Source organism: Hippocampus guttulatus, chromosome 11, assembly GCF_054856545.1.
Source record: "Hippocampus guttulatus isolate MCC_2025c chromosome 11, RoL_Hgut_1.0, whole genome shotgun sequence".
Taxonomy (NCBI): Eukaryota; Metazoa; Chordata; class Actinopteri; order Syngnathiformes; family Syngnathidae; genus Hippocampus; species Hippocampus guttulatus.
In genome coordinates, this window is record NC_141271.1 from 5,177,061 (window position 1) to 5,196,425 (window position 19,365).

At 42.6% G+C, this 19,365-nt stretch overlaps 1 protein-coding gene across 3 annotated transcripts in view; it reads left to right on the top strand.

Moving 5' to 3' along the window:
* Positions 1-18,249, top strand: part of LOC147197849 (contactin-associated protein-like 5) — a 200,970-nt gene extending 182,721 nt beyond the window's left edge. For 2 of the 3 annotated variants that reach the window (XM_086123341.1, XM_086123343.1), the window contains 6 exons: positions 2,671-2,889; positions 4,772-4,920; positions 5,831-5,918; positions 6,009-6,209; positions 10,783-10,857; positions 17,191-18,249. In XM_086123341.1, coding sequence (XP_085979467.1) covers positions 2,671-2,889; positions 4,772-4,920; positions 5,831-5,918; positions 6,009-6,209; positions 10,783-10,857; positions 17,191-17,384 — 926 coding nt within the window. In that variant the 3' untranslated portion in view covers positions 17,385-18,249. The remainder of the gene's footprint in view (positions 1-2,670; positions 2,890-4,771; positions 4,921-5,830; positions 5,919-6,008; positions 6,210-10,782; positions 10,858-17,190) is intronic. The other variant, XM_086123342.1, reaches the window with a different exon arrangement.
* Positions 18,250-19,365: the final 1,116 nt, after the last annotated feature.

Sequence of the window (19,365 nt, forward strand, 5' to 3'; positions counted from 1 at the left end):
CTTGCAAGAGAGAGCGCGCTAAAACATGTCTCGGTTCACAATCTCAGAGCAGCTCTCCAGCTGGCTCTACAATGTAAATCGTTACAGGTTCCGGGGCAACTCTGAAGAGTGCGTTTGTCTCCTTGCATTTATTGGAAGGATGTCCCTGATACACAATCTTCTAACGGGTGTGGGGAGTATTTTCACATTCCACAATAGTTTCAAATAAAGGAGAGTTTCAATGAGAACACACAATGCATTCCTGAGATGTCGTCAAACGGCTCCTACTGGATGTCAATGGTCCACGAACACAGCTTGGGATGCCCCTCTCATGGTGTCCTGGGTTGATGTTATCTTCTCACAGGCAACAGTTAATTTGACCAGAAGCCGTTCACTTAACAACAAGATATTGTCTTAAAAGCTAGAACAGGAGCAGCCTGAGCTCTCCCGGTCCAACAAGTCTACCATTATCAACCTACCCCATTGTATATGAGGTATTTGCGAGGTATCACTCTGAAACAGGTTTTAAAGTTACACAGAGAGTAAATATGGGACAACAGAATTACATTTATTCCAACAGCATGAGTGGCGATGCAGTCATCTGATTGGTTGCCCTCTATGTCAATCAAGTAATGGGATTGATGATAGGCTGACGTAGTACGTTCTGTGTATTTAGCGCCTTCGTTTGAATGGAATCACCACTGCCGTGGCGTTTTGGACGCTTGTCGCGTGAAAGCCCGGGAGCCGCATTGAACCAGCCAAAGAGCCGCATGCGGCTCGCGAGCCGTGGGTTGGCTACCCCTGCTTTATCCCTTATCCCGCTGAGCGGCGAAGGCGAATGTTTGCAAAGATGGTGAATGTTGATTTTTCGTGATGGTCCAAAACAGTGGACATTCGGCAAATATTCGCGAAATGTTTTAATGCCCATGACCAATTTTCTTGTTGGCAAGACATTGTGAAGCTGTTGAAAAACTCATGCCGAAAATGACAAATGAACTCTGACGGGTCGAGCAAACACTCGAAAATCTTCGCTGCTCAGTGGGATACGGGCTTAGAGATAAAGTGAGAAGCTCTGTCATCCAAGAGGGGCTCAAAGTAGAGTCTTTACTCCTGTGCATTGAGAGGAGCCAGATGATGTCGCTCAAACAATTGATGATGCCCCATAGACGCCTCCTTAGTTCTAGGCTCCGGGCATAACACAGTGGAAGAACTGGAAAGATCCAGATCAGGGGAGAGTAATTCTCTTAGCTGGTCTGGGAACATCTCAGGATAGCCCTGGAAGAGCTGGACAACGTGGCTAGGGAGAGTGAAGTCTGGACTTAAGGCATCATCGACCTGTCCCCAGGTAATCGGTAGAAAAAGGGTGGAAATACTGTAAATAATGTTTATTGAATACTGTAAAAACCTTATAAAAACATGTTGATTGAAAACTTGAAATATTCTTTATTCTATACAATGGTTTATGAAAAAAAACACGTTCAGTTCATTTTTTTTAAATAACCTGAGGTCCTCTGCCAGTGGCCGTTCAGCAATACTAGAAGATATAAGCAAAACCCCCAGTGAGGGAGCATTCCAATAGCAGATAAGGATAATAGATAATAGTGCTAATTCCAAAGATAACAGTGCTGATGCGGGTTGTGGGGGATCTTTGTTTTTTTTGTTTTGTTTGGTTTTTGTTTTTTTTTGGTCCGGTTTTATTGATTTTAAGATGCAGCAGTTGTTTTACCTATAAAGCACTTTCGGTTGCACATTGCATGATGATAAGGTGCCTAACAAATTGATTTAATTTTGATTGATGTTTGCATTTTCATACACGTTGAAATTGTAGATGGTTTTGCTAGAATAATGACTCCATATGCTTGTTACTTCATTGATGTGTTGTGGCGAGGCTGGTAACTGGGACGTCCGGCTAACCGATGCGTCACGCCAGTCGATCTGCCTGGGGCACTTGTTAGCTGACTGAAGGAGGGAATATGTACTCCCGCCTTAGCCTTCTCCGCTACGTACAATCTCTGTACACAGCTTGTAATGGAGGCTCTCGCTGGCAATCCGTAGTGGAGTCGTTAGAAGCAATGCGAATTATTTCAACTTGCTTGCCATGTCTACTGATATACTTCTTGTGGAAGTGTTTCTTCTTCAACTTCTTAAAAGATGAAAACAAAGACAGTGACGAAGAAACAATGCTAGTCATAACAACTAATTTTCAATTTGCACAACGGCAAATTTTAAGGCACACTACTCATGAAACGTGAGGGTACACTGTAATCATATGATCTACCGTATTTTCCGCACTGTAAGGCGCTTCGAAGTTTAAGATGCACCTTCAGTGAATGGCCTATTTTAAAGCTGTTTTCATATATAGGGCCCACCACATTATAAGCCGCATAGAAGCTACAATAGTGCCTGCGGTTGCGTTATGCATCAACTAGATGGCGCTATATTAAAGGAATATAATACACAATACACACTACCGCTGCAGCTGCAACAAAGCGTTTAACAGAACATTTAAAATACTCCATCCAAGAAATCAGAATATTGATCCAGATATTAGGCTTTTGAGGAAATTAAATGCTTTTAGGTGCGCTTTATCATGCGGAAAATACCGTACTTTATGAATCTTTTGTCTTCATATTTTTGTCCAATGTTGTACATGTTCTTTAACAATCACCTGCGGATATACTGTTTTCACAGAGGTGTCGGTGTCCTTCGACAGAGAGTCATCGCTGACCTACACACTTCAGGAGCCTTTCTCTGTGATGCTGAACAAAAGCTTGCAGGCGGAGAGCAGCAGCAGCAGCCGGGCCAGAGAGGACTTTTCATTCAGCTTCATCACCTCTCAGAGCCCCGCCATGCTGTTTTCTGTCAGCACCCTCAGCCGCCAGTACATTGCTGTAATTGTGGCCAGGAATGGTGCGTGCGCAGAGTGGTTCACGTGTACCAATAGAACAGGGGTGGCCAACCAGTCAGAGACGAAGAGCCAATTTTCTTTACTGTGTTACTGCAAAGAGCCGCATCATACCCTTGTCAATCAACCCTATGTCAATCAAGTAACGGGATTGATGATAGGCTGACGTAGTACTTTCTGTGTAGTTAGCGCTTTGTTTGAATGGCATCGCCACTGCCGAGGACTAGCTTAGCGCTTAGTGCCGTTGTCTGCGCACGAGCGGTGATGCAGTCATCTGATTGGTTTCCCTCTATGTCAATCAAGGTACGGGATTGATGATAGGCTGATGTCGTACGTTCTGTGTATTTAGCGCCTTGTTTGAATGGCATCTCCACTGCCAAGGCGTTTTCGACGCTTGTCGTGTGAAAGCCCGGGAGCCGCATTGAACCAGCCAAAGAGCCGCATGTGGCTCGCAAGCCGCGGGTTGGCCACCCCTGCAATAGAATGTGAAGAATTTCAGTGTCTGTGGTCGACATTGAGGAAGACATTCACGAAAGACATAATTGTTGTAAAACTTTCACAAAACAATTACACATGTTATATATGGTCGCGGATGGTCTCGTGGTACACTCCCCTGACTTGTATGTGTGCAGCGTGGGATCGGTCCCCACCCAGTGACGGTGTGGATGTGGGTGTGAATGGTTGTTTTTCTCTATATGTCAGGGGTTGGGAACTCCAGTTCCTCGAGACACACCTGATTCAAATGCTGTTCATCAGCAAGCCCTGTAGAGGCCTGAAATAATCATGAACAATTGAATCAGGTGTGTTGCAGTCGGGAGGGATCTAAAACAGGCAGGATATGGCTCTCGAGGAACTGGAGTTCCCTACCCCTGCTAAATGTGTTCTGCGACTGACTGGCGACCAGTTCAAAGTGTCGTCTGTCTTCCGTCCAAAGTCGCTGGGGTAGTCTCCAGCAACTCCCCACGACCTTCTTCAGGATAAGCGTGTTGGAAATGGATAGATGGATGGATGGATGGATGTTACATATGACAAAAATACATCAGTGTAGTTCTTAGAAGACTCCATTGTTGATAGAAACACATGTTGGAAGACAATTTAGAGTAATTCTAAATTGTTTTCTAACTTTGGAATACACATCTACTTTGTTAGGTCCATTGAAGACTCACAATTATGAAAGTGTCTTCAATGATACTATGTCTATGAGACATTAAAATTGTCTTCAATTTTCATAAAAACCAAAATTGTCTTCTGTGTTTATGAAGACCTTTGTTCAGTTGTTTGAATATGATAAATTGTCTTCTTTTGTTGACAAAAAATCTGTCGAAGACTAATTGTCTTCAATGTTGATAAAACACTGATGTTAGGATCTCTAAAGACTCTAAATTATTTCCTGTGTACATAACATGTTAAGTCTTTGAAGTCTTAAGTGTGAGAAATGTTAAGAAATTATTGAGTAATTGTGGTCAGTCCTCAAAAGTGCTTTCTTTCTTTGAAGACTGGCTTGACTTCATTTTATACCAAAAAAAATGGTTCTTTGAAGACTCAAGTCTTCACTATTTCAAAAGCACATTGGATTCTTTGAAGACTAACTTTTCTTCATCTATCCATCCATCCATTATCCAAACTGCTTATCCTCACGAGCCTATCCCAGCTGTCTTCGGGCAGTAAGTGGGGACAACTTGAACTGTTTGCCAGCCAATCGCAGGGCACACCAACAACCAGTGTTTCCAAAAACAACTCCATCTGCATAGCACTGCAGTTTTCTTATTTCTCTCACACCGCTTGATTTTCACGTGTTTGCTCCATCAGACAAAAGTGAATGTGATGTAAATAAAGACAAAAGGTGCCACGCGGTTCACATTTGTGCTGTGCGTGCCTTGCTTCCAGGGAGTCTGCAGATCTGGTACCACCTGCAGGCAGACAGGAAGCCAGACGTCTTCTGCCCCACTACCACTAATCTGGCAGATGGACGAATCCACAGAGTACGAATCCAGAGAGTGGAGGAGAAAATCTATGTACAGGTGAGGCAGGCGCAGGTGGGTGGACCTGTGTTCAAATGTCATGCTTTTATTCCAGTAGCAATGTGCTGTCTGTCAGAAAGCATTAGCATTGATTAATTACTTTATTATGCAAATTGGGACTTTTTCGCCAAGGCCTCATGGCCTGGTATTAATGAGGCTGGCCGGGTTGTGCAAAAAAAAAAAAAAAAAAAACCTCCCCTGGGAAGAACTTTTCAAGTGTTTCAAAAGTGCTCTGGGGCACCTGGAGCCAAACACTTTGAAAAGACTTAATGACAAATAGAGGATGTAATGTGTCCTGCTGACTAAGGGCAGCAGCACGGACAGCCAGTTCAGTTTATAACTTTGAAGAGTTGCCAAACATCATGGAGCTGTTACAGCTTCAAAAGGTGCCAAGGATAACATGAGTTATTTCCACGGCGGTCGTCATAAAGATAGTGTGGCTCCGAACGCTAAGTCAGCGCCTTGGGTCAGGCGCTAATGCTGTAAACTAGCTAAGCTTCTGCTCCTTTATTGTCATCCATAAACCAACTACTAGAGTAGGATAGGATGCTTTGAGACAAGGATTCAATTTTCTTTTGTCCACTTGATTTTAAAGGACGTGTGAGATGCATTTGAGTTAGTTGAGCAATTCAGTTCAGTTCTTTTCAAAGATATGTTTCAATCTGTTTAAAGAAACACACAAGGTTGATTAACAGAATCGATTTGAAGTTGTTTTCCATGTTTGTGAAAATACAAAATTAGATATGTTGTTTTCAAAAACAATTATGAGGTTCATTGCACTTTGCCTCACAGCTTCCAGTACTTCATTATCATCCATTAATTTAGAAAGCATACACACCAAAATCGAAGAATTCATAATTCATCAGAAATGAGAACCTTTATATTTTGCACTTCTTATACATGTGTTTGTTTTTTCTTCAAACAGGTGGACCAGGACATCCACAGAAAATACACCCTTTCCTTTGATGGAGAATTAGTCTTGATCAGAACTTTGACATTGGGTAAAGTCACCAGTAAGTCCTCCATTTTGTTCAAGATGCTCATCAAAATCTACAGAGGGGTCTGAGGCAATCAAATACCGTAATCATAAACTATCTCCAAAGGGTTGGATGCTTTCCATGAGGAAGTAGCTGAAGCTGCTGCGGAGGGTTTCGTGGGCTGCCTCTCGTTGGTTCAGTTCAACAACATGGCACTGCTAAAGGCGGTACTCACCAACCCTGGAAGCTCATTGGTCACTGTCCGTGGCCCATTGGTCCAGTCGAGTTGTGGTGCGCTGGCAGACTCTTCCTCGCGATCTTTGCAAGGTATGCTGCAGGTTGATGGTGAAATGTTCATGTTTTTTAGCTCTCAACAAAAAAAATCGCTTTCACAATTATGTTCAGGTTATTCTATTTTTTTTAACCATACAGTGTTTACTTCACCTTGAACTTGTTATTGTCACAATATTTTTTAAACAACTTTTATATACATATCCTTGCTATCCAATTAAAATAATCTTATTGCGAATTAGTTTTTCTTGTATCCAATTAAAATAATTTCCTTATTGTGAATTTGTTTTTCTTGTTATGATCCTTCCACACATTCTTCGGCATTTGCTCACCTGATTCAAATGGGTTGTTTGGTTCAAGTGAGCTGTTATTTTTCTCTCTTCAAGACATTTAAAAAGGGCTGTTAATTTGTCTTTGTTTTTTTGTTGTTGTTGTTTTTTTTTATGTTAGACACTTTAATTAGATTCCATTGAAATGGATTCTGGAGACTGGACTTTAATTAGATTTTCACAATTAAACTAGTGAACTTTAACAACTGAGTTTTCAGAACAAAAGAATGCTTGCTTGCTTTTCATTGGCCAGTGAGGAATAGTAGTATTCATGATTTATAATTTTTCTTTGTTTTATTTCATCCTCATATTTGATCCTACGAGATATATATATATATACTGTATATATATATATTTAATATATATACTATATATATATACTATACTGTCAGTTTAGCGCGTTATTATCGGCATTAATTTAAATGAATTTTAATGTGATTACATTTTTTCTCGCGAGATTAATGCGGCAACACGTCACAGCGGATTTTACGTTTCTCTATAAATAAACCGGCAACAAAACAACAAGCTCACTGCAAAATTCCACGCCCATGTCTGTTTTGCCAGCCATGGCAGCGCGAGACACCGAAAACGGAGACTTAAAGAGTTTATGAATGGAAAGTTTACTTTTAAAAAGTTGCCAGATTGTTCCACTGACAAGACCAAAGTTACCTGTATGTTTTGCAGTCGTAAACTGAGCTATCATCATCGCACGTCGAGTCTGAAATCCCACTTAATGGCCAAGCACACAGCTGATGTGAGTACTCCGCCCCCTCGTCTAAAACAGACAACTATGGATCATTTCAAAGCGAAGAAAATGGATAACACGACGAAGAACAAATTTGCTGAAGCCATAGCTAAATGTATGGCTACTGCATGCAAGCCTGTCAACATTGTCCATAGCTCGACTCAAGCTGAAATAATTCGCAATGCTTCTAACGACCCCACTACGGATTGCCAGCGAGAGCCTCCATTACAAGCTATGTATAGAAATTGTATGTGGCGGAGAAGGCTAAGGTACACCAAGCGGGAGAAGACACTGTTTCAGGAGCGAAATAAGAGACTAGGTTGATGAGCCTCTGGTGAAAAAAGAGCAGGTAGCCTGTTGAGTACGATGTTTGCCACTGACGCGATTGTTACTTGTTTGGAACTATTTTGTATGGAAGGTTACCGTGTTCCGTGTTCATATAAATAAAGCGGGTGGAGCTTCTCTGTGTTCGTCTGACAGCGACAGTGCGCTGAGGCACGTCAAGAGTTCAGCGGTGCAGTCGTAGCGACCACACTGAAAATAAAACGTGTTGTGCCTCGAACCAAGTGTAGTCATCCGAAATGATGTCGACACAAAACCATAGAGAGAAAAAATGTATGAGTAATCACGATTAATTATGAGTTAGTTTGAGTTAATTATGACAGTTGCATTTTCAATTCAATTAAATATTTTAATCGTTTGACAGCTGTAATATATATATACACAGGTATCTATCTATCTATATATATATATATATATATATATATATATATATAAAATGTGTGTGTGTGTGTGTGTGCGTGCGTGCGTGCGTGCGTGCATGTGTGTGTGCTCGCCCTGAACCTCAGAATTGACCTCAAGTACATCCTGATTATCCTTGGGATCTTTCCACAGCTTAATTGGTATTGACCTGTGTTAAATTCAGTAGAGTCGACATCATGCGGAAAAGGCCTACACCTAGTGGGTTCCACCGTTGAACTTGACAAACCAGCCATGCATGAAATCAAAGGAACTGTCTGTAGATTTCCAAGACAGGATTGTCACAAGATTGGCGAATGGTTCAGAAAAATGTTTGCTGCATTGAAGGACCCTGTAAGCCCAGCAGCCTCCATCATCTGTGACTATAGGACTCTTCCTACAGGTGGTCACCTATCTACAATGATGATTGCAAGGGAAGGGTGTTTGGAGAACAAATAACACTTTTTGCCCTGAATGCCAGATCTGAGGTTTGGGTGAATCAGGCATCGCTCATCACCTGACCAATACCCTGCCTACGGTGAAGAGTCATGTCAGCATCATGCTGTGGGGATGGTTTTCAGCAGCAGGAATTGGAAAAGATCAATGAAATAATCCAGTGAATGAAAACTTGCTCTCAAGTGTTCTTGACCTGGTGGAGACAGTTCATTTGCGCCAGGACATTGACCCTAAATACACAGCTAGGACATCAAAGGAGTGACTGTAAGACAACTCTGAATGTCCTTGAGGAGCCCAGTCAGAGCCCAGACCTATTCAACTTAATATCCCCCTCCAACCTGATTGAGCCTGACAGGTGCTGTATAAAGAGATAAAATGTATTGAGCAAAACGGCCCAAACATAAGTGTGCCAAATCTGTGGCATCATATTCAAAAAGACTTGAGCCTGCAATTGCTGCCATACTTTTTTTCTACATTTTTAATACGGTATTTTCACAACCATTCGGCGCACCGTATGGTTGGGCGCAGTCTCATTAATGGGTGCTATTTCTGTATTTTACACATAGACAAAACGCACTGTATTATTGGGCGCAATTTTAAAGTGGTAAAACATACGCCAGCTTAAACATACGGCATGCATGCGCGCACACTAAAAACACGTTAGCTTGAAGCATACGGTAGCATGCCAAGACATACAGATACAAGCTAAAAACACGTTTTTAAAAAGGCAACGGAAGCAAAACTGAGTTCCGTTGTATTTTATTTAGCCATCGTACAATGTACTCACGTTTTTCGATCAATCATCACCCAGAAATCCATCAAAGTCCTCATCCTGTATCAGAATTGAACAATTGTGCAAGTACCGGTAATCCATCAAAAACGCCGTGTTCCCTCTCGTTGTCAGTCACTCTCATTGCCATGTGGCTCCACAGAAATGATGCCGGCTTTGCCAAAAACTCGAACAACAGTGCAAGCAGACCCGTTCGTCCAAGCAGCCACAATCCATTCGCAAATTGTGGCATAACTCGCCCGGCGCTGCCTCTCACTCTTTGTAAAGTTGTGTTTGCCATCGATCATTCATTGTTCCCATGCCGTTCGCAACTTTACTTTGAACGCCCGGTTGATGCCGATGTCCAGCGGTTGGAGTTCTTTAGTCAAGCCTGCGGGAATAACGGCAAGCTCAGAGTTCATTTGCTTGACTTGGTTTTTCACCGCTGCTGTGAGATGGGCACGCATGCCAAAAGCATAACCGATGGCTTGAAGTTTGAACTGAGCTTCGTAGGCGTGTCTCTTTGTAGAATTTATTTTCGGGGGTTCTTAGAAACCAAAACCGAAGTTGTTTTGCAACAATGCACATAGCCACACTCTATACAGGTGTTGGTACCTGCTTGGGGCGTCCCTTTAGCGTCCACTTACACGCCCACCCTTCACCCATTGGCGGACTTCTTCCCCGCATGCCTGTCGTCACTCACGTCTGCCTTTTTTCTCTCTCTCTCTCCATATATGTATATATACACGCCCACCCTTCACTGATTGGCCGACTTCTTTGCCGCATGCCTGTCCACAGTCACTTCCGCCTTTTCTCTATATAAACAGCGTGTCGGCTGTCAGTCAAGTTTTGGAACTCAGCGCATACACAAGACGCTCCGCATCATAAGGCGTCCTGTCCATTTTGGAGAAAATTTAAGACTTTTAATGGCGCCTTATAGTCGTGAAAATACGGTAATTTTAATAATTCAAAATGGTCATAACTTAATTTTCATGCCAGTGCAAGTCAAACAAACTAGGTCTTGTTGCACCTCTCTGGTCGTTCCGGTGCACAGCATTGCCTCGCCCTTGACTCATCCGACAATTTCAATATTTTTGAACCCTCTACTAAAGGAATAATTCACCAGTGAGCATTCCTTGCTGATGCAAGAGTCGTTGTACTGTAATTTCTTTTAAAGGATGCTTCTATAATCATATTTGAATGAAGACAATTAGTGTTGTTGCATTGAGTGAACACATTAATCCATGCAGGGAAGGTTCCACTAAAGGAGATAAATGCATGTTGGAAATGGCACTCAGAAACGAGACAGTGTTAAAATGCACTCTTGTGTTCAAGCAGCTGCATGGAGAGTCAGCTTCTAGCATCACCTAGCAGGAGGAGGCTAATTTCATTCATGTCATGTTGATTTATGAACATGAGGTTCTGTTGACACCTGGCTGAGATATAATCGCAGCGTGAGTGAGACTTGGTGCACCGATGCACTATTTCCAGCATAAAACATAGAAATATCACATGGCGACGTTTTACAATAATAAGTCTCCATTCAGGAAATGTGTTTGGTGTTTTTTCCAGATCAAACTATGACAACAAATAATGGAAAGAAGAAGCATGGGCGTGATACACAGAATGATGTGGCTGTCATAGCAGGTATGTATTGAGTCAAACCATAGTTTTTATTGAATAACGCCATATGGATCAATGTCGAGGTGTGTACTCACCATGCAATACAGGTTTTAAAGTCGATACATGCAGTTTTGGTGCATTTGTTATGCTGTATTGTATCATTTATAATCTTGGGGGGAGGGGGGTTCTAAGTATTATTATCTATTATAGATGTAGATTTTTATTTCTCCCATTCACTGTGAAGTGGTGAGCACGTCTGTCTCACATTCAAGAGGTGTTGGAATCTCAGCTCCCTCATTTTGCGAGTACTCCAGCTTGCTCCCGCAATCCAAAAATATGCTTTTTAGTCTCCTAGCTAAAGTGGAGATTCTAAATTGCCATTTAGTGTTAATGTGAGTATGAATGGTTGCAAGTGCCCTGAAATTAACTGCAAAGCAATCCAGGGTGGACTCCGCCTCTCACCCAAAGTCACCTGGGAAGCCAGTTCCAGTTCACACATGATCCTAATGAAAGACAAGTTATATAAAAAAATGGACTCTACCTTGAGATACAAGTTTCTTTTCAAGATATGACTCATCATTCTGCTTTTTGTTTTGTTTTGTTTGTTTGATTTGAGTGCAAACTTGAGACACGAACACAATGAGGTAGCAGCGAATTTAATTAATTTTCAGGCAACAGCATGTAGTTTTATATTTTATGAATTAAAATCTGACACGCATTTGGAATGTTGACGGTCATTATTACCTAAAAATGCAATTATTTCAGCAGAGACATAATACATTTTTCAGTTCAGTATTTTATTATTAATGTTGATAAAATAATGTTGTTGCAGTTATTATGTCCAAGGTTTTCCGTTGTTTTTGGGGTTTTTTTGGAGCGATGTGGTTGCCAGTGGGAAGTTGTGGGGTTGATGGAAGATAGGGGTTTGGCTGAGTCCTGTGCCTGCTTTAAGGTAAATACTGTGTCCAACCTTTTTTAATAAAGCCCGACTAACTTTATTACTGTGTAGGTACTGATATGCCTCAGAGCTTTTAAGGTTCCACATTGCCTTACAGTATGAAGTAACACGGTTGAGAAAGTAGTGAAACATGCAACTGTACATTGTTGCTGGCCACTTTTTTGATGTCATCCTCCTACCCTGCTAGGCTAGTAGGAAGCGGGGGGTGGGGCGGTTCTGTTAAGATGCAAGCTTTTGCTTTTCCGCATTATTTAAGCCTGTAAGTGTCACAATAGTGGAATTACACATCTACCATGAAAACAAAACACCAGTTCCATTTCATAGCAGACCTCACACCAGTAATTCATGCAAGGGCTCATGGGGCCTCGGAAAAATATGGATAGTCTAGTGCAGAGATGGACAACTTAGATGATGAAGGTGGCCACATAGCACCACATACTTCCGAACCAGACGTATGACAAAAATGCTGTTTCAAATATGGATTAAGTACACGCATTTCATTTTTCATTATGCATTTCTCAGTTCATCTTTAAAAGATCTGCTATTCAACAACAAAGGGCAAGCAGCAAAATAATCACATAGTGTTTTTTATTTCCAAGTGTGAAACAAATACCATTTCAAGGATGGCACAAAACTGCTGAACAGCAAACCAGCACTAAGTGCAAGAACTTATTTTGAACATTTTTTCACACAAGTCAAGTCACTGAAAATGTTAACATTGTGGAGGTACTATGTTTGTCCTGCATGTCATTTTCAATTCCACAACATTGTAGGCCTACTCATGTTGCAAGTTCAACTCAGTCTATCTTTCATAATGTCTGCCATCTACTGATGAATGGTGATATATTACAATTAGTGTGATTGATTAAACTATTAAAATATTTAATAGATGATTTAACAGATGACTAATCTTCTCATTTTATCTCTAAGGGAGAGCCCGGACACTCTGTGGAGGAAACTCATTTTGGCCACTTATATTTGTTTACGTCTTGTTCTTTCGGCCACGACCCATAACTCGTGACCATAGGTGAGGGTTGGAAAGTAGATCGTTTGGTAAATTGAGAGCTTCGCCTTTTGGCTCAGCTCCTTCTTCACCATGACAGACCGATACAAAGTCCGCATCATAGCAGACGCTGCACCGATCCGCCAGTCCATCTCCCGATCCATCCTGCCCTCACTCATGAACAAGACCTCAAGACACTTAAACTCCTCCACTTGGTTACCCCAAGATGCCATCCCGACCCAGAGAGGGCACTCCACCCTTTTCCAACTTTGGACCATTGTTTCAGATTTGATGGTACTGATTTTTACTCCAACCACTTCACACTCTGATGCGAACTGCTCCAGTGAGAGTTCGACATTCCGGTTTGAAGAAGCCAACAGCACCACATCATTCTACAAAAAGCAGAGACGCAATACTGAGGCCACCAAACCAGACCCCCTCAACGCCTTGGCTGTATCTAGAAAATTCTGTCCAAAAGGTTTTGAACAGAATCGGTGACAAATGGCAGCCTTGGCGGAGTCCAACCCTCACTGGAAACATATCCGACTTACTGACAAACCGACGCCGGTGGTATAGGCACCCTACACCCCGTATCATGGGGTCTCCTGAAGCATTCCCCACAAAACTCCCCGAGGGACACGGTGTGAGTGTGAGCGCGGAAAGTTGTTTGTCTATGTGTGCCCTGCGACTGGCGGGCAACCAGTTCAGGGTGTCCCCCCGCCTACTGGCCAAAGACAGCTGAGAGAGGCTGCAGCATACCCTCAACCCTTGTGAGGATAAGTGGATCTGAAAATGGATGGATGGATATTGTGGGTACATTATTTTTCTCCATTTTGCTATGCGATTGTGAGTGCTTGATAACGTAGTACAACAATCCAGTGTCATCTGCCACTCATAATTACTCATAACTAATCGCAATTAGTCACACATTTTTATCTTGTCTAAATTTCCTTAAATATCTTTTTGTCCTGTTTTCCCCCATTTTAATGCTCTCATCAACATGGAATAGTGGATTCATTTTCTTTGTGCAATATGCAAATATTTATTGAAACAACAATTTCAATTTCACATTAACATTTTTTACTTGGAGCAGTTATTCACACTTGGAGCACATAATATAACTGTCCATCAGCAACAGTGAAAAATGAGTTTGTCACACACAGCTCCTTTAACAGCCCCTTTTAGGGAATCAAAACAGAGCAATATAAAATTATAAAGTGCACATCTAAGGTAAACTAGTACTCAGCCTATGGTGCAGTTAAACCATGGCTTAATATTCCTTTTTCTCAAGTTTGCTTTGAACACAGCAGTCAGCCTACCTGCTCTTCATTCACCAGAGGCTCATCAACCTTGTCTCTTATTTCTCTCCCGAAACAGTAAAGTAACAGCAAATTAAAAACAGAAGAGTAACAGTCAACTATAGAATGTAAGCCTAGCCTAATACTTCAATTTCCCACTCTCTAGCTACTCGCACAAAGTGCTCTACATCAGTGTTAGCAAAGTACCTCTCTTCTGTCTTTGCAACAGTCAAAGAATGTGACTTAAGTTCCCACTGTTGGTCAAAAGAATAGGCTGTGAACCCGAGGTAGTTGTGATTACTAAGGGAAGTCCATTAGTCCCCGGTGAGCGCGACTGCTGATGTCTTCTCCAACGCTTCGTGTACCTTAGCCTTCTCCGCTTCGTACATTTTGTACAATTTCTGTACATGACTTGTAATTCGTAGGAGAAGTCGTTAGACGCAATGCGTATGATTTCAACTAGACCCCCATCCTCCACAGTGTTAAGTGGCCCGCATGCAGTAGTCACCCATTTAGCTATTGCTAAGGTTGTTCTTAGTTGCGTTATCCATTTTATTCCCTTTGAAATTCTCCATAGTTGTCTGTCTTAGACGAGGGGGTAGATGTCAGAGATTTTCTCAGACAAAGTTAAAGAAATGACTTGGCACACAGGAGAATTGTCTTCAATATCGGCGGGAGCTCTGAGAGCGAACGACGGTTTCGTTGCTCCGATGATACACACTCGGCTCCCTCTCCGCCGGTTCGAACTTTTATTGCAAAATACAAGAAAGACACTGCCCCAGAGATTTGCATACCGCGCCCCCCGGTCCGGCCCCTCGGTAGTGATCTGATCTACCCGAATACACAAGTCACAGACTTTGCTGATGACTAATGTCCACCTGGGCGCGACAGCTGTTCCCAAACTGTCTTTTGGTATTCAACAACTCTTTCTTCCCAATTTGTTTATTCCCACTCTGTGATTGAATCTAGCCTTCACCCCCCTTGCTTTGACGTGATTACTCAAGAAAAGGCCTTCCGCCCAAACGGCCAACACCTCTGCGCTGAGCATGTCCAGACATGCCCAAATTAACCGAAACGTTAAACATGATACAATTTTGTTCATAGATTTCTCTATCAGTAGAGTACTTAGATCAGCTGTGTGCTTGGCCATTAAGTGGCATTTCAGATTCGACATGCTCCAATGACAACTCAGTCCAAGACTGCAAAACACACAGATAACATTGGTCTTGTCAGGGGAACCATCTGGCAATTTTCAAAACTTTCCATTCATAAGCGCTTCAGTATCCATGTTCGGTGTCTCGCGCTGCCATCCGCTAAACCATGGCTGACCAAACAGACATGCTCGTGGACCTATGCAGCGTGCTTGTTGTTTTGTTTCCGGTTTATTTCAGAGCAACGTAACGTCCGGTGTGGTGTGGTGCCGCATTAATCTTGCGATAAAAAACGTAATCCCGTTAAAATTGATTTACCGGTACATTCATGCCGATAATAACACGGTAAACTGACGGAACTAATTACAATGGACACTTCCTGTGGAATCTTGCTATTTGCGGAGTACACTTCTTGTGATGACATTAATGACAATGAAGAATTACTGAAGCAGTTCAGTCTGTTGTGAAACAATATACATTTGACTTAGCCGCAAAGCGCAGGAGTTTCGTTGATGTTTCCAAGGCTCCGTGTTGATGGGCTGCTTTGTCGGCCACGAGGTCTGAGTGACATAACAAGTTCACTCGAATGGCTGGTGTTTTGCTGTTCACGGAATCGAAACCGTTGGATCTACACGGTGAAAACACAAGCTGGTGGTTGAAGACACTGTAAGTTTAGCGTTGTTTCACTGAGCTGTGGAGTCCACTAGTTTTAACGCTGTTTAGTTTGGTGAAACGACAGTGAGGCAAAGCACCTTCAGCAGTTACTTCCGCCATCATCTGTCCGCTCCCAAAAAATATCAATCACAAATCTAACATGGCTGAGCTTAGATTTGTGTTGGGATGAGGAAGTGTGTTACCTTTGTCTTCCATGGCAGAAGTTGAATGAAAGTTTTGTTTTCCGGACAACAATTTAGAGCATTCAATCAGCCTGCTTTGCATGTTTTTGGAATGTGGGAGGAAACCGGAGTACCCGGAGAAAACCCACGCAGGCATGCGGAGAACATGCAAACTCCACACAGGAAGGCCGGAGCGAGAATTGAACCCTGCACCGGTTGATACGCTAACACAGCCTTGTTTTATTGCATTTGAATTTATACAGCTAAAATTGTTCCCAAAAAAAAGGAAGCGAGATGGACACAGATCGCAAGAACATATCACGGAGGATTGATATTGTGTTAAATGGAAAACATCACAGTATAATGCAGCCAGTGCAAACTACAACCACAATTAAAAACAAATTATTCAGTGCATGGCTGATGAGCTGATCATTTGAATCTGGTGTCTTGCAGAAGGGAGACCTCTAAACATGCATGACAGCGGCTCTTGAGGACTGTAGTTGCCCACCGTAGTTGGAGAGGAAGAATGAATAGAGTCTTCTATCTGCAGCCATTGCAAATGATAATTGCTTATATAAACAAATACATGTTTTTGTTTTATTTTTTTAAACTATGAATATGCCTCCTGTATTAGATATCATCAGTGGACCAAATGTTGGATCCAGTGCTTAATTTTTAACCTGAAAGTCTTGCATGAGCAACTTGGAAGGGGGGGGGAACAGCAACGCTAATAATAGCGTAAAATGCATCAAAGTCGTCCTCACATTGTGTGAAATGAGATGATGATCCGTGACGACCTCTCAAGCGGCACAATAATCAATAATCATCCAAGCATCTCCAAATCATTTTCTCATCGTCAGCGGCAGCAATATTTGCTCGCTCTCCCATTACATCCCCGCCGCCGCCATTTCCCCCTCCTTCACATCCTGGCCTTTTGTACAGCATATCAGCGTGCCATCCTAATTGACTTTCCACGCTAGCGGTTGGGGGGGGAGGGACAGTCATTTCATGCCAGCCTTTGTTTATGAGATTGTTAGCAAGAGATGCCTCGCAAATGTTGATTGAATGATCTTTTCTTTTGTCCTAATGCTTCTTCCCCCCCGTTCCCTAGGAGTGGTTACGGCGGTGGCCTTCATCAGCGCGTGTGCTCTCGCCGCCACCACCCGCCTCCTTTACCAGCGGCGGCAGGCCCATCGTGACGACGTCGTGAAGCAAGAGGGAACACCCGCTGTCTACATGGACTACAGGACTGAGACACAGCCCCGTGGCTCGGTGCGGGAGAACATGAAGGAATATTACATCTGATCTTCGCCTGATACAAAGCACCAAAGTCTGTTGTACTGGAGCAGCCCTCACAACAAACACATTGGCGCTCCCTTTGGAAGTCTCTCAAAAACAACCCCGGATTTAAAATTTTAAAATAAATAAATAAATCGATCAAATAAAAGCCTGAAAAAAGCTGGAAAATAGACCACTTGAAACATGTTTTCAGCATCTCTATTTGATGTGGGTGGACCTGCAATTGCAGTTCCTCTCTTGTATACAGCAGAAGATGAATGTTAGACTTGAAGGAAAAACGCGGTGCAAAATAAAAACAAAAAAAACGGGTGCATTATAATCTCTCCGACTTGACGGATATTCCCACATTTCCGTGGGAACTCCCGAGGGAAAGTGCACATGGCAGCCGTCGGAGAAGGAATAAGGTCAGCGCTGACCTAAAGTGCACGAGTGCCTCATTTAAATACCAACCTTTTAGAAAAGGAACATTTGAGTTCTTCTGCCCCAGTGAGGTTCGCCCTTGCTGTTTGGACATTATAACGAGCAGAGGACACCAATTAAATCCAAGAGACTCAGCTCTTTTGTTGACCTTGTGCACGTATCCAAACCACTTCATGCTTGGGAGTGTGGGTTTCACTGGGTTTCATGTTGGCTCCCTCGGTATTCCTGAATGCTGCACTCTTTGGGTGCATCCGTTTAGATGTAGGCTGGCAACTCTTGAAAGTCTGTTCTACCTTTGATAGCTGTGTGCTCCTTCTCCTTGTGTATTATTATTTTTCCAGTATAAGAACAAGATGTATATTGTATCATGAGGGCAACGGTGAGGCGGATCATTTAAACAAAGTCATAAAAGGATGACAGTATGTGAATAAAAATGAACAATGACTTGTGAGACATGAGCAAATGTGCGTTTCTGAGTGTGTTCGAGACAGACTAGGATGTTGTCCCACTGTACAAAGTACAAGATGGTGGCATGGAATGTCAGGATTCATAGCTGGTACGTGAATGTGATATCACAGGGATGAAATGTGACACCAGATGGCTTTAACATCTGGCCGGGTGTCAAACCATGCCTCGGCATCTGACAAGGCCTAAATATTTGACCCGGTCTTGACATCGGATTAGGCATAAGACACCTGAAGAGTCCTCGACATCTGACCAAAGCTAAACAGCTGACAACTGACTTGGTCGACAGTATCTTAATAAGACCTTGGAAATGGATCAGACGTCAACACCTAACAAGACCTTGAAATCCGATCAGGCCAAAAACGTCCGACCAGGGCTCCAAATCTAGCCAAACATCAACATTTAATTAACATTTAACATCTGTCCAGGCGGCCCGGTGGTCCAGTGGTTTGCACGTCGACCTCACAGTGCAGACACCTGGAATAGGCTCCAGCACCCCCTGCAACCCTTGTGAGGATAAAGCGCATTGGAAAATGGATGGATGGATGGACATCTGTCCAGACCTAAACATCTGACTGGTTCTAAACATCTTAAATATCTTCACAGAACAAAAGTGACCAGGCTGTGCACTTTAAAAGGACCCTGACAATCAAATCTCAACCAAATCTCAACAGTGAGCCGCAGAACCTATACAATCAAACCTGTCTTAAATTTGTGACATGGCCCAACCACTTTAGCATCTGACCAAACCTCAGCAACTGCCTAGGTCTTAAAATTTCAGCCAACAACTTTAACTAGGCATGTTTACACTCACTTGAGAAAATATTGAACAAATACTAGTGAGCCACCATGTTTTTTTTGTTTTGTTTTTTGTACATGTAACAATACGATGTGATGATCACACATTTATTCGGGTTCACCTGTCTTAACGGCCCTACAAGGGAAGACGTAACTACAAGTGGCTTGCGACAAAAATGAGTTTGACACACGTGCTGTACAGTATATGGCCTGCAATTGAATGTCGATTCCTGCCTGGAGTCCACCTTTTGGTCAAAGTCACTTGCAATTGTCTCGAGCTGCCCCTTGACCTCGAACAGGCTAT